Below are 15,304 nucleotides of genomic sequence, written 5' to 3' on the forward strand. Positions count from 1 at the left end.
TGTAAAATGGCTGTAAAATAACGTACATGTACATTAGCACTTGTATAGCGCACTACTCACCCGTTAGGGTCTCAAGGCGCTGTACTCATACCGCTATGGAACCCCTCCTGGCTTTTCCCTGTGAGGCACCCACTCCTGAGCACCCCCAGGGTGAAGCCAGGCATCCAAGCGCTGTTGGGGCCGTTGTGGAGATTAAGCAAGCTATTGCCCAGAGTTGCAGAGTGGGACCCATGAATTAGATTAGGCACCGAGGCGAGAATTATCTGGTCAAGGGGAATTGAGCCCAAGACCTGCCGAAGCGGGACTTGAACCCTGGTCTTGAGCCAGATCTCTGCTTCAGGGTTTGCCGCTCTAACCACTGAGCCAGACTTCTCCAACGTGGACGTTATTTCACTCAGGCTGCAGTGGCAGGCCTGTGTAAGAATTGTCTGAGCTCCCTATGGGTGGCAAAAGAAATGCTGAAGCCCATAGGGATCTCCTGGAACCCCAATAGCCTGGGTACCTAGGTACCATATACTAGGGAATTATAAGGGTCTTTCAGTGTGCCAATCAGAATTGGTGAAAATGGTCACTAGCCTGCAGTGACAATTTTAAAAGCAGAGAGAGCATAAACACTGAGGTTCTGGTTAGCAGAGCCTCAGTGAGACAGTTAGGCATCACACAGGGAACACATTCAGGCCACAAACTTATGAGCACTGGGATCCTGACTAGCAGGGTCCCAGTGACACATAACAAACATACTGACAACATAGGGTTTTCACTATGAGCACCGGGCCCTGGCTAGCAGGATCCCAGTGAGACAGTGAAAACATCCTGACATATACTCACAAACAGGCCAAAAGTGGGGGTAACAAGGCTAGAAAGAGGCTACCTTCCTACACTCTCTTATTGCCACTCTAATGTGTGTGACAGCAGCTTAACTCCTGTGAATATCCCAAACCCTCTTCTTGAGAAATGCCTACAATTTTTTGTGTTGTGCATGTTGATATTTTGGTTGCATAATTCTTGCATAATTCTGTCTGATGCACTGAAAATGGTTGATTGGAAATAGAAGAATCTGTTAAAATCCGCTGCCAGGGACAACTTGAACCAGAACAATTGCTGCTGACGCGTTAATATAACTCAAATGTGTAAATGTGGCAGATTTTCAACCACTGACAGGACAAGGTACAATCTTGGAGAGAAGCCAGAATGTTCATCCGCCAGCCTCAGACCACTGTCTGCCCAAGAATGCATGGGAAGTCAGTGTGTGAATGAAATCTACTTTGTCACCACTGAAGTCCCACTGAGGGCAGGATTATGTCACAAATCCAGTCAGACTACTCTGTTGGGTGGTTGTTTCCCATCACGTGCTTTCTACTTCATTAAATTTAACGAGATTCAGGTGTGAACACTTTAGAGGCATTTGTTAACAAAAAACAGGATGATGGAAGCTGACCTCTGACCTCAGAACAAATCAAAGTCTTTATTAGTGCGATTAACACCGCTTTCTTTTCCTGTCTCTGTCGCTGTGTTCCTCTATTCTTGGCAGTCAGTGTAAAATATTAATGATAACAGAGAATAAATAACATTACTGTGTAGCTATAAATATATTCTTTTCCTTTGAAGTTTACAGCGATCGTGTCCGACTGACAAACTCCAAGGCCCCCTGTGCTGGGGTTGTACAGGTGAAGGTGAGGCGCACATGGGAAGTAGTCTGTGACAGCCAATGGGATCTGCACGACGCTGCTGTGGTGTGTCGGGAGCTGGGATTTGGAGTTCCCTATTCAGTCCCTCCGTCCTCAGTCTTCGGGGCAGCAGTGACGGAGGCAGTTGGGATTTCTGATGTGCAGTGCAGAGGAGATGAGGTCAGCCTGAGGCAGTGTCCCCACAGCACCAGCATACAGGACTTTTGTTATGACGGGAGATTTGCAGGTGTGAACTGCACAGGTAAGGACCACCCCACCGCACCTGACTGCTGTGGTGTCCGAACCCAACAAAACCTACTGCACGGTACAGCACTTCCCATCTACCACCTCAGAGTCACCCAGGGCTCTGAGGCTTAACAATGTACTTCCAACTAAACCGGTGTGAACTATGCACTGAAACCACACCTTCTCTACAGCACTCCTTCGCTCTCAATCTAGTGTCATTACACCTCCTCTGCAGCGCTTCTGCACCATTAATCCAGTGTGATTACACCTCCTCCACAGCACTTCTTCACTCTCAATCCAGTGTGATTACACCTCCGCTACAGCACTTCTTCACTCTCAGTCCAGTGTGATAACACCTCCTCTGCAGCACCCCTTCACTCTCAGTCCAGTGTGATTGCACCTCCTCCTACAGCACTTCTTCACTCTCAATCTAGTGTGATTACATCTCCTCTACAGCACTCCTTCGCTCTCAATCTAGTGTCATTACACCTCCTCTGCAGCGCTTCTGCACCATTAATCCAGTGTGATTACACCTCCTCCACAGCACTTCTTCACTCTCAATCCAGTGTGATTACACCTCCGCTACAGCACTTCTTCACTCTCAGTCCAGTGTGATTACAACTCCCCTACAACACTACTTCACTGTCAATCTAGTGTGATTACATCTCCTCTGCAGCACTCCTTCACTCTCAATCTAGTGTGATTACACCTCCTCTGCAGCACTCCTTCACTCTCAATCTAGTGTGATTACACCTCATCTACAGCACTTCTTCACTCTCAATCTAGTGTGATTACACCTCCCCTACAACATTTCTTCACTATCAGTCTAGTGTGAGTACACTTCCTCTGCAGCACTCCTTCACTCTCAATCTAGTGTGATTACACCTTCTCTACAGCACTCCTTCGCTCTCAATCTAGTGTCATTACACCTCCTCTGCAGCGCTTCTTCACCATTAATCCAGTGTGATTACACCTCCTCCACAGCACTTCTTCACTCTCAATCTAGTGTGATTACACCTCCTCTACAGCCCTTCTTCACCCTCAATCTAGTGTGATTACACCTCCTCTACAGCACTCCTTCACTTTCAATTCAGTGTGATTACACCTCCTCTGCAGCACTTCTTCACTCTCAATCTAGTGTGATTACACCTCCCCTACAGCACTGCTTCACCCTCAATCTAGTGTGATTACAACTCCTCCTACAGCACTTCTTCACTCTCAGTCCAGTGTGATTACAACTCCCCTACAGCACTACTTCACTGTCAATCTAGTGTGATTACACCTCCTCCACAGCACTTCTTCACTCTCAATCCAGTGTGATTACACCTCCTTGTAGGAGGCTGGACTGGCTTGTAGTGAGTACCAAGGGGTACTTGCACCTTGCACCAGGCCCAGTTATCCCTTATTAGTGTATAGGGTGTCTAGCAGCTTAGGCTGATAGATAATGGTAGCTTAGCAGAGCAGCTTAGGCTGAACTAGGAGACGTGTGAAGCTACCACAGTACCACTTAGTGTCATATGCACAATATCATAAGAAAACACAATACACAGTTATACTAAAAATAAAGGTACTTTATTTTTATGACAATATGCCAAAGTATCTTAGAGTGTACCCTCAGTGAGAGGATAGGAAATATACACAAGATATATATACACAATAGCAAAAATATGCAGTATAGTCTTAGAAAACAGTGCAAACAATGTATAGTTACAATAGGATGCAATGGGGAAACATAGGGATAGGGGCAACACAAACCATATACTCCAGAAGTGGAATGCGAACCACGAATGGACCCCAAACCTATGTGACCTTGTAGAGGGTCGCTGGGACTATTAGAAAATAGTGAGAGTTAGAAAAATAACCCTCCCCAAGACCCTGAAAAGTGAGTGCAAAGTGCACTAAAGTTCCCCTAAGGACAAAATAGTCGTGTTAGAGGGAGAATGCAAGGAAAACACAAATCAGCAATGCAACAACGATGGATTCCTGTCTGAAGGTACCTGTGGAACAAGGGGACCAAGTCCAAAAGTCACAAGCAGCTCGGAGATGGGCAGATGCCCAAGAAATGCCAGCGGTTGGTGCAAAGAAGCTCTTACTAGGCTGAAGAACTGTGAATACTGCAGGAACGACAAGGGCTAGAGACTTCCCCTTTGGAGGATGGATCCCCCACGCCTTGGAGAGTCGTGCAGAAGTGTTTTCCCGCCGGATGGACGCCAACAAGCCTTGCTACACGCAAATCGTGCGTTTGGCGTTTTTGGACGCTGCTGGGGCCCAGGAGGGACCAGGAGGTCGCAAATTGGACCTGCAGAGAGAGGGGACGTCGAGCAAGACAAAGAGCCCTCACTGAAGCAGGTAGCACCCGGAGAAGTGCCAGAAACAGGCACTACGAGGATGCGTGAAACAGTGCTCGCCAAAGTTGCACAAAGGAGTCCCACGTCGCCGGAGACCAACTTAGAAAGTCGTGCAATGCAGGTTAGAGTGCCGTGGACCCAGGCTTGGCTGTGCACAGAGGATTTCCGCCGGAAGTGCACAGGGGCCGGAGAAGCTTGCAAAGTCGCGGTTCCCAGCAATGCAGCCCAGCGAGGTGAGGCAAGGACTTACCTCCACCAAACTTGGGCTGAAGAGTCACTGGACTGTGGGGGTCACTTGGACGGTGTCGCTGGATTCGAGGGACCTCGCTCGTCGTGCTGAGAGGAGACCCAAGGGACCGGAGATGCAGCTTTTTGGTGCCTGCGGTTGCAGGGGGAAGATTCCGTCGACCCACGGGAGATTTCTTCGGAGCTTCTGGTGCAGAGAGGAGGCAGGCTACCCCCACAGCATGCACAAGCAGGAAAACAGTCGAGAAGGCGGCAGGATCAGCGTTACAGAGTTGCAGTAGTCGTCTTTGCTACTATGTTGCAGGTTTGCAGGCTTCCAGCGCGGTCAGCGGTCGATTCCTTATCAGAAGGTGAAGAGGGAGATGCAGAGGAACTCGGCTGAGCTCATGCATTCGTTATCTAAAGTTTCCCCAGAGACAGAGACCCTAAATAGCCAGAAAAGAGGGTTTGGCTACCTAGGAGAGAGGAAAGGCTACTAACACCTGAAGGAGCCTATCACAAGGAGTCTCTGACGTCACCTGGTGGCACTGGCCACTCAGAGCAGTCCAGTGTGCCAGCAGCACCTCTGTTTCCAAGATGGCAGAGGTCTGGAGCACACTGGAGGAGCTCTGGGCACCTCCCAGGGGAGGTGCAGGTCAGGGGAGTGGTCACTCCCCTTTCCTTTGTCCAGTTTCGCGCCAGAGCAGGGGCTAAGGGGTCCCTGAACCGGTGTAGACTGGCTTATGCAGAATTGGGCACATCTGTGCCCAACAAAGCATTTCCAGAGGCTGGGGGAGGCTACTCCTCCCCTGCCTTCACACCATTTTCCAAAGGGAGAGGGTGTCACACCCTCTCTCAGAGGAAGTTCTTTGTTCTGCCATCCTGGGCCAGGCCTGGCAGGACCCCAGGAGGGCAGCTGCCTGTCTGAGGGGTTGGCAGCAGCAGCAGCTGCAGAGAAACCCCAGGAAGGGCAGTCTGGCAGTACCAGGGTCTGTGCTACAGACCACTGGGATCATGGAATTGTACCAACAATGCCAGGATGGCATAGAGGGGGCAATTCCATGATCATAGACATGTTACATGGCCATATTCGGAGTTACCATGGTGAAGCTACATATAGGTAGTGACCTATATGTAGTGCACGCGTGTAATGGTGTCCCCGCACTCACAAAGTTCAGTGAATTGGCTCTGAACAATGTGGGGGCACCTTGGCTAGTGCCAGGGTGCCCTCACACTAAGTAACTTTGCACCTAACCTTTACCAGGTAAAGGTTAGACATATAGGTGACTTATAAGTTACTTAAGTGCAGTGTAAAATGGCTGTGAAATAACGTGGACGTTATTTCACTCAGGCTGCAGTGGCAGGCCTGTGTAAGATTTGTCAGAGCTCCCTATGGGTGGCAAAAGAAATGCTGCAGCCCATAGGGATCTCCTGGAACCCCAATACCCTGGGTACCTCAGTACCATATACTAGGGAATTATAAGGGTGTTCCAGTAAGCCAATGTAAATTGGTAAAAATGGTCACTAGCCTGTCAGTGACAATTTGGAAAGAAATGAGAGAGCATAACCACTGAGGTTCTGATTAGCAGAGCCTCAGTGAGACAGTTAGTCACTACACAGGTAACACATTCAGGCACACTTATGAGCACTGGGGCCCTGGGTTACCAGGGTCCCAGTGACACATACAACTAAAACAACATATATACAGTGAAAAATGGGGGTAACATGCCAGGCAAGATGGTACTTTCCTACACAACCCCCCCCCAAACGAAGGACAATAAGACTAGCCATTACCTGATGAGTCTTCATTGTCTAAGTGGAAATATCTGGAGAGTCCATCTGCATTGGAGTGGCTACTCCCAGGTCTATGTTCCACTGTATAGTCCATTCCCTGTAGGGATATGGACCACCTCAACAATTTAGGATTTTCACCTTTCATTTGTTTTAGCCAAAGTAGAGGTTTGTGGTCTGTCTGAACAATGAAGTGAGTGCCAAACAGGTATGGCCTCAACTTCTTCAGAGCCCAGACCACAGCAAAGGCCTCCCTCTCAATGGCAGACCAACGCTTTTCTCTAGGGGTCAACCTTCTACTAATAAAAGCAACAGGTTGATCCTGGCCCTCAGAATTAAGTTGTGATAGGACTGCCCCTACTCCTAATTCAGATGCATCAGTTTGGACATAGAATTTTTTAGAGTAACAAGGGCTTTTCAGGACAGGTGCAGAGCACATGGCCTGCTTCAGCTCCTCAAAAGCTTTCTGACAGTTTGCTGTCCATAATACCTTTTTAGGCATTTTCTTGGATGTGAGGTCATTAAGAGGGGCTGCAATGGAGCCATAGTTCTTAATGAACCTCCTGTAATACCCAGTGAGGCCTAGGAAGGCTCTCACCTGAGTCTGAGTGGTAGGGGGAATCCAATCAATAATAGTTTGGATTTTCCCCTGAAGTGGTGCAATCTGTTCCCCACCAACAAGGTGTCCCAGATAAACCACCTTACCCTGCCCTATCTGGCACTTTGAAGCCTTGATAGTGAGGCCTGCCTTTTGCAGAGCCTCCAAAACTTTCCAAAGGTGGACCAGGTGATCATCCCAGCTGGAGCTAAAGACAGCTATATCATCCAAATATGCTGCACTGAAAGCTTCCAGCCCTTGCAGGACTGTGTTCACCAACCTCTGAAAAGTGGCAGGTGCATTTTTCAAACCAAAAGGCATTACAGTAAACTGGTAATGTCCTCCAATGGTAGAAAATGCAGTCTTAGGTTTAGCATCTTCTGACATTTTGATCTGCCAATACCCTGCAGTCAAATCAAAAGTGCTTAGATACTTGGCAGATGCCAGTGTATCTATTAGCTCATCTGCCCTGGGTATAGGGTGAGCATCTGTTTTGGTTACCAAGTTGAGACCTCTATAGTCTACACAAAACCTCATTTCCTTCTTTCCATCTTTAGAATTGGGTTTTGGTACCAGTACCACAGGAGAAGCCCATGGACTGTCAGAGTGCTCAACCACTCCTAGTTCCAACATTTTCTGAACTTCTTGCTTTATGCAGTCCCTGACATGGTCAGGCTGCCTATAGATCTTACTTTTGACAGGTAAACTGTCTCCAGTATCTATAGTGTGCTCACACCAAGAAGTGGTGCCTGGCACAATGGAGAAGAGTTCTGAAAATTGTCCTAGGAGATTTATGCAATTATCTTTCTGCTCAGCAGTAAGACAATCAGCCAAAACTACCCCTTCCACAAGAGCATCTTGTTCTGTGGAAGAGAAGAGATCAGGTAGAGGATCACTGTCTTCTTCCTGTCCCTCATCTGTTGCCATGAGCAGGGTGAGATCAGCCCTGTCATAGTAGGGTTTCAGGCGGTTGACATGGAGCACCCTAAGGGGACTCCTGGCAGTGCCTAAGTCAACCAAGTAGGTGACTTCACCCTTCTTTTCAACAATTGTGTGTGGACCACTCCATTTATCTTGGAGTGCTCTTGGGGCCACAGGCTCCAAGACCCACACTTTCTGCCCTGGTTGGTACTGAACCAAAACAGCCTTCTGGTCATGCCATTGCTTCTGGAGCTCTTGGCTGGCCTGAAGGTTTTTACTGGCCTTTTTCATGTACTCAGCCATCCTTGATCTGAGGCCAAGTACATAATCCACAATATCCTGCTTAGGAGCTTTTAAAGGTTGTTCCCAACCCTCCTTTACAAGTGTGAGTGGACCCCTAACAGGGTGTCCAAAAAGAAGTTCAAAGGGGCTGAAGCCCACTCCTTTCTGGGGTACCTCCCTGTAGGCAAAAAGGAGGCATGGTAGAAGGATATCCCATCTCCTGCGGAGTTTTTCAGGGAGTCCCATAATCATGCCTTTGAGAGTTTTATTAAATCTCTCCACCAGTCCATTTGTTTGTGGATGATAGGGTGTTGTGAACTTGTAAGTTACACCACACTCCTTCCACATGGCCTTTAAGTATGCAGACATGAAATTGCTTCCTCTGTCTGATACTACTTCCTTTGGGAAGCCCACCCTGGAAAATATTCCCAGGAGGGCCTTTGCCACTGCAGGAGCTGTAGTGGTCCTTAAAGGAATAGCTTCAGGATATCTTGTGGCATGGTCCACCACCACCAAGATAAACCTATTGCCTGAAGCAGTAGGAGGGTCAAGGGGGCCAACTATGTCAACCCCTACCCTTTCAAAGGGAACCCCAACCACAGGCAGTGGGATAAGGGGTGCCTTTGGAGTGCCACCTGTCTTGCCACTGGCTTGACAGGTTTCACAGGACTTACAAAATTCTTTTGTGTCCTCAGACATCCTAGGCCAATGAAACAGTGGTACCAATCTGTCCCAAGTTTTCATTTGACCCAGGTGCCCAGCTAAGGGAATGTCATGTGCCAGTGTTAGGAGGAACTTTCTGTACTCCTGAGGAATCACTAATCTCCTGGCAGCTCCAGGTTTAGGATCCCTTTGCTCAGTGTACAAGAGGTTGTCCTCCCAGTAAACTCTGTGTGAGTCACTGACATCCCCATTAGCCTGTTTGACAGCTTGCTGTCTGAGACCCTCTAATGTGGGACAGGTTTGCTGTGCCACACTCAGCTCCTCTCTGGCAGGCCCCCCTTCACCCAAAAGCTCAGCAGTGTCTGCTTCCAGCTCCTCTGGTGTAGGTTCTGCACAGGGAGGGAATTCTTCTTCCTCAGAAGTAGAATCCACTGTAGAGGGAGGGATAGTAGGAAGTGGTTTGCTTCTACTAGCCCTAGCTTTAGGGAGCACTTGGTCCATTGTTCCAGGATCCAAGCTTCCCTGTCCTTTTTGCTTTTTGGCCTGAGCCCTTGTCAAAGCAAAAATATGCCCTGGGATGCCCAGCATTGCTGCATGGGCCTCCAACTCCACATCTGACCAAGCTGATGTCTCCAAATCATTCCCTAATAGCCAGTCTACAGGTAAATCTGAAGCTACCACAACTTTCTTTGGACCAGATACCCCCCCCCAGTTGAGATTTACAACAGCCATGGGGTGGCTTTGTGTTATGTTGTGAGCATCGGTTACTTGGTACTGGTGTCCAAGTATGTGTTGTTCAGGGTGCACCAGTTTCTCAATCACCATTGTGACACTGGCACCTGTGTCCCTGTAGGCCTGGACCTCAACACCATTTATTAGGGTTAGTTGCTTGTACTTCTCCAAGTTATGGGGGCAAGCAACCAAAGTGGCTAAGTCAATAGCCCCTTCAGAGACTAAAGTAGCCTCTGTGGTCTCCCTAATCAGACCAACCCCAACTAAATTACCAAAAGTGAGCCCAGCTACTCCCTTGGATTGGCTATTAGTAGGTTTGCTCCCACCACCACTGCTATTAGTAGGGACACTAGGTGTAGCAGTAGGGGTTGTAGTGGTAGGAGCTGTGGTGCCTTTCTTTGGACAACTGGGATCTGTTGTCCAATGGCCTTTTATCTTACATAAATAGCACCATGGTTTCTTTTCCTTGTTCTGATTAAAGGAGGATTTGGGCCCACCACCCCCACCAGAGTGTTTTTGTGGGCCTGATGAAGACTCATTTTTAGATTTGTCCCCACCCTTGTCAGAAGACTTACCATCCTTCTTTTTGTTGCCATCTTTGTCACCCCCTGTATGAACTTTTCTGTTCACTCTTGTTCTGACCCATTTGTCTGCCTTCTTTCCCAATTCTTGGGGAGAGGTCAGATCAGAGTCCACCAAGTACTGGTGCAACAAATCAGACACACAATTATTAAGAATATGCTCTCTCAGGATTAAGTTATACAGGCTGTCATAATCAGTAACTTTACTGCCATGTAACCACCCCTCCAAGGCCTTCACTGCCTGGTCAATGAAATCAACCCAGTCTTGTGAAGACTCCTTTTTGGTATCTCTGAACTTGATCCTGTACTGTTCAGTGGTTAAGCCATAACCATCCAGGAGTGCATTCTTAAGAACTTGGAAATTGTTAGCATAATTTTCTTTTACAGTAAGGAGCCTATCCCTACCTTTTCCAGTAAATGATAGCCATAGGATAGCAGCCCACTGCCTTTGAGGGACATCCTGTACAGCACAGGCCCTCTCAAGTGCAGCAAACCACTTGTTAATGTCATCCCCCTCCTTGTAAGGGGGAACTATCTTATGCAGATTCCTGGAATCATGCTCTTTTGCAGGATGACTATGGGGAATACTGCTGCTGCCACCATGGGTATCTAAACCCATTTTCTGTCTTTCCCTCTCTATTTCTAAAGACTGTCTATCCAAATCCAGCTGTTGCTTCTTGAGCTTCAGTCTGGTTTGCTCCACTCTCAATCTATTGAGCTCCCTTTCCAACAATCTGTCATCAGGGTGGGTGGGAGGGACATTTCTAGATACAGAGGTATGATGGGAATGAACAGAAGGAGACCTGTCCCTTACAGAGGGCACCCTAACAGCTTGGCTACCAGTATAATGTGAGAGCACATCATCAGTATGATGTGATTCAACCTCTGTACCAACTATGCTAGACTGTCTAGTAATGGGCAGGCTGAGAAGTTTCTTTCCTGAACCTTTTCCTGGGGGAGTCCCTGGATCAGATTGAGAACCATTAGCTACTTTTTCTACAGATTGGGCACTTATGGCCTTATCCTGTACTCTAAGCATATTAATTAACAGTTCTAAGGAAGGATTCTTCCCTACACTCAAACCTCTCTCTATGCAGAGACTCCTTGCTCCTTTCCAGCTAAGGTGATCATATGCAAGTTTGGACAGTTCAACTTTTTGGCCTGTGCCAGACATTTTTAGAGAGAGTTAAAGTGATAGACAAAGAAAAAAAAGTTTTCAGAACTTTTTGGAAAGACAGAAAAAAACTTTTTAAACTTTTAAGAACTTTTTGAAAGTTTAGAAGTACTTTTCAGCACTTAGAAAAGAGTGAAAAGAGGAAATGCAAAACTTTTTGGCTATGTGTATATACACTGACCTTGTTTTGTATATTTTTCTCTTATGAAAAGTACAATGACAAGAGTGGTAAGTAGTCTCAAAGCACTTATCCCACCACTGCACAACCAATGTAGGAGGCTGGACTGGCTTGTAGTGAGTACCAAGGGGTACTTGCACCTTGCACCAGGCCCAGTTATCCCTTATTAGTGTATAGGGTGTCTAGCAGCTTAGGCTGATAGATAATGGTAGCTTAGCAGAGCAGCTTAGGCTGAACTAGGAGACGTGTGAAGCTACCACAGTACCACTTAGTGTCATATGCACAATATCATAAGAAAACACAATACACAGTTATACTAAAAATAAAGGTACTTTATTTTTATGACAATATGCCAAAGTATCTTAGAGTGTACCCTCAGTGAGAGGATAGGAAATATACACAAGATATATATACACAATAGCAAAAATATGCAGTATAGTCTTAGAAAACAGTGCAAACAATGTATAGTTACAATAGGATGCAATGGGGAAACATAGGGATAGGGGCAACACAAACCATATACTCCAGAAGTGGAATGCGAACCACGAATGGACCCCAAACCTATGTGACCTTGTAGAGGGTCGTTGGGACTATTAGAAAATAGTGAGAGTTAGAAAAATAACCCTCCCCAAGACCCTGAAATGTGAGTGCAAAGTGCACTAAAGTTCCCCTAAGGACAAAATAGTCGTGTTAGAGGGAGAATGCAAGGAAAACACAAATCAGCAATGCAACAACGATGGATTCCTGTCTGAAGGTACCTGTGGAACAAGGGGACCAAGTCCAAAAGTCACAAGCAGCTCGGAGATGGGCAGATGCCCAAGAAATGCCAGCGGTTGGTGCAAAGAAGCTCTTACTAGGCTGAAGAACTGTGAATACTGCAGGAACGACAAGGGCTAGAGACTTCCCCTTTGGAGGATGGATCCCCCACGCCTTGGAGAGTTGTGCAGAAGTGTTTTCCCGCCGGATGGACGCCAACAAGCCTTGCTACACGCAAATCGTGCGTTTGGCGTTTTTGGACGCTGCTGGGGCCCAGGAGGGACCAGGAGGTCGCAAATTGGACCTGCAGAGAGAGGGGACGTCGAGCAAGACAAAGAGCCCTCACTGAAGCAGGTAGCACCCGGAGAAGTGCCAGAAACAGGCACTACGAGGATGCGTGAAACGGTGCTCGCCGAAGTTGCACAAAGGAGTCCCACGTCGCCGGAGACCAACTTAGAAAGTCGTGCAATGCAGGTTAGAGTGCCGTGGACCCAGGCTTGGCTGTGCACAGAGGATTTCCGCCGGAAGTGCACAGGGGCCGGAGAAGCTTGCAAAGTCGCGGTTCCCAGCAATGCAGCCCAGCGAGGTGAGGCAAGGACTTACCTCCACCAAACTTGGGCTGAAGAGTCACTGGACTGTGGGGGTCACTTGGACGGTGTCGCTGGATTCGAGGGACCTCGCTCGTCGTGCTGAGAGGAGACCCAAGGGACCGGAGATGCAGCTTTTTGGTGCCTGCGGTTGCAGGGGGAAGATTCCGTCGACCCACGGGAGATTTCTTCGGAGCTTCTGGTGCAGAGAGGAGGCAGGCTACCCCCACAGCATGCACAAGCAGGAAAACAGTCGAGAAGGCGGCAGGATCAGCGTTACAGAGTTGCAGTAGTCGTCTTTGCTACTATGTTGCAGGTTTGCAGGCTTCCAGCGCGGTCAGCGGTCGATTCCTTATCAGAAGGTGAAGAGGGAGATGCAGAGGAACTCGGCTGAGCTCATGCATTCGTTATCTAAAGTTTCCCCAGAGACAGAGACCCTAAATAGCCAGAAAAGAGGGTTTGGCTACCTAGGAGAGAGGAAAGGCTACTAACACCTGAAGGAGCCTATCACAAGGAGTCTCTGACGTCACCTGGTGGCACTGGCCACTCAGAGCAGTCCAGTGTGCCAGCAGCACCTCTGTTTCCAAGATGGCAGAGGTCTGGAGCACACTGGAGGAGCTCTGGGCACCTCCCAGGGGAGGTGCAGGTCAGGGGAGTGGTCACTCCCCTTTCCTTTGTCCAGTTTCGCGCCAGAGCAGGGGCTAAGGGGTCCCTGAACCGGTGTAGACTGGCTTATGCAGAATTGGGCACATCTGTGCCCAACAAAGCATTTCCAGAGGCTGGGGGAGGCTACTCCTCCCCTGCCTTCACACCATTTTCCAAAGGGAGAGGGTGTCACACCCTCTCTCAGAGGAAGTTCTTTGTTCTGCCATCCTGGGCCAGGCCTGGCTGGACCCCAGGAGGGCAGCTGCCTGTCTGAGGGGTTGGCAGCAGCAGCAGCTGCAGAGAAACCCCAGGAAGGGCAGTCTGGCAGTACCAGGGTCTGTGCTACAGACCACTGGGATCATGGAATTGTACCAACAATGCCAGGATGGCATAGAGGGGGCAATTCCATGATCATAGACATGTTACATGGCCATATTCGGAGTTACCATGGTGAAGCTACATATAGGTAGTGACCTATATGTAGTGCACGCGTGTAATGGTGTCCCCGCACTCACAAAGTTCAGTGAATTGGCTCTGAACAATGTGGGGGCACCTTGGCTAGTGCCAGGGTGCCCTCACACTAAGTAACTTTGCACCTAACCTTTACCAGGTAAAGGTTAGACATATAGGTGACTTATAAGTTACTTAAGTGCAGTGTAAAATGGCTGTGAAATAACGTGGACGTTATTTCACTCAGGCTGCAGTGGCAGGCCTGTGTAAGATTTGTCAGAGCTCCCTATGGGTGGCAAAAGAAATGCTGCAGCCCATAGGGATCTCCTGGAACCCCAATACCCTGGGTACCTCAGTACCATATACTAGGGAATTATAAGGGTGTTCCAGTAAGCCAATGTAAATTGGTAAAAATGGTCACTAGCCTGTCAGTGACAATTTGGAAAGAAATGAGAGAGCATAACCACTGAGGTTCTGATTAGCAGAGCCTCAGTGAGACAGTTAGTCACTACACAGGTAACACATTCAGGCACACTTATGAGCACTGGGGCCCTGGGTTACCAGGGTCCCAGTGACACATACAACTAAAACAACATATATACAGTGAAAAATGGGGGTAACATGCCAGGCAAGATGGTACTTTCCTACACTCCTCTGCAGCACTTCTTCACTCTCAATCTAGTGTGATTACACCTCCTCTACAGCACTCCTTCACCCTCAATCCAGTGTGATTACACCTCCTCTGCAGCACGTCTTCACTCTCAATCTAGTGTGATTACACCTTCCCTGCAGCACGTCTTCACTCTCAATGTAGTGTGATTACACCTCCCCTACAGCACTTCTTCACTCTCAATCTAGTGTTATTACACCTTCTCTACAACATTTCTTCACCATTAATCCAGTGTAATTACACCTCCTCCACAGCACTTCTTCACTCTCAATCTAGTGTGATTACACCTCCTCTGCAGCACTTCTACACTCTCAAGCTAGTGTGATTACACCTTCTCTACAGCACTCCTTCACTCTCAATCTAGTGTTGTTACACCTCCTCTATAACATTTCTTCATCATTAATCCAGTGTGATTACACCTCCTCTACAGCACTTCTTTACTCTCAATCTAGTGTGATTACATCTCCTCTACAGCACTTCTTCGCCCTCAATCCAGTGTGATAACACCTCCTCTGCAGCACCCCTTCACTCTCAGTCCAGTGTGATTGCACCTCCTCCTACAGCACTTCTTCACTCTCAATCTAGTGTGATTACACCTCCTCTACAGCACTCCTTCGCTCTCAATCTAGTGTCATTACACCTCCTCTGCAGCGCTTCTTCACCATTAATCCAGTGTGATTACACCTCCTCCACAGCACTTCTTCACTCTCAATCTAGTGTGATTACACCTCCTCTACAGCACGCCTTCACTCTCTATCCAGTGTGATTACACCTCCTCCTACAGCACTTC

At 48.1% G+C, this 15,304-nt stretch overlaps 1 protein-coding gene across 1 annotated transcript in view; it reads left to right on the forward strand.

Annotated features, from left to right (window-relative positions):
• LOC138247471 (CD5 antigen-like) overlaps positions 1-15,304 on the forward strand; it is a 589,710-nt gene that overhangs the window by 91,950 nt on the left and 482,456 nt on the right. Inside the window, exon 3 of the mRNA XM_069202092.1 lies at positions 1,609-1,929. Within this exon, the coding sequence (XP_069058193.1) occupies positions 1,609-1,929 (321 nt within the window). The remainder of the gene's footprint in view (positions 1-1,608; positions 1,930-15,304) is intronic.

Source organism: Pleurodeles waltl, chromosome 7, assembly GCF_031143425.1.
Source record: "Pleurodeles waltl isolate 20211129_DDA chromosome 7, aPleWal1.hap1.20221129, whole genome shotgun sequence".
NCBI lineage: Eukaryota > Metazoa > Chordata > Amphibia > Caudata > Salamandridae > Pleurodeles > Pleurodeles waltl.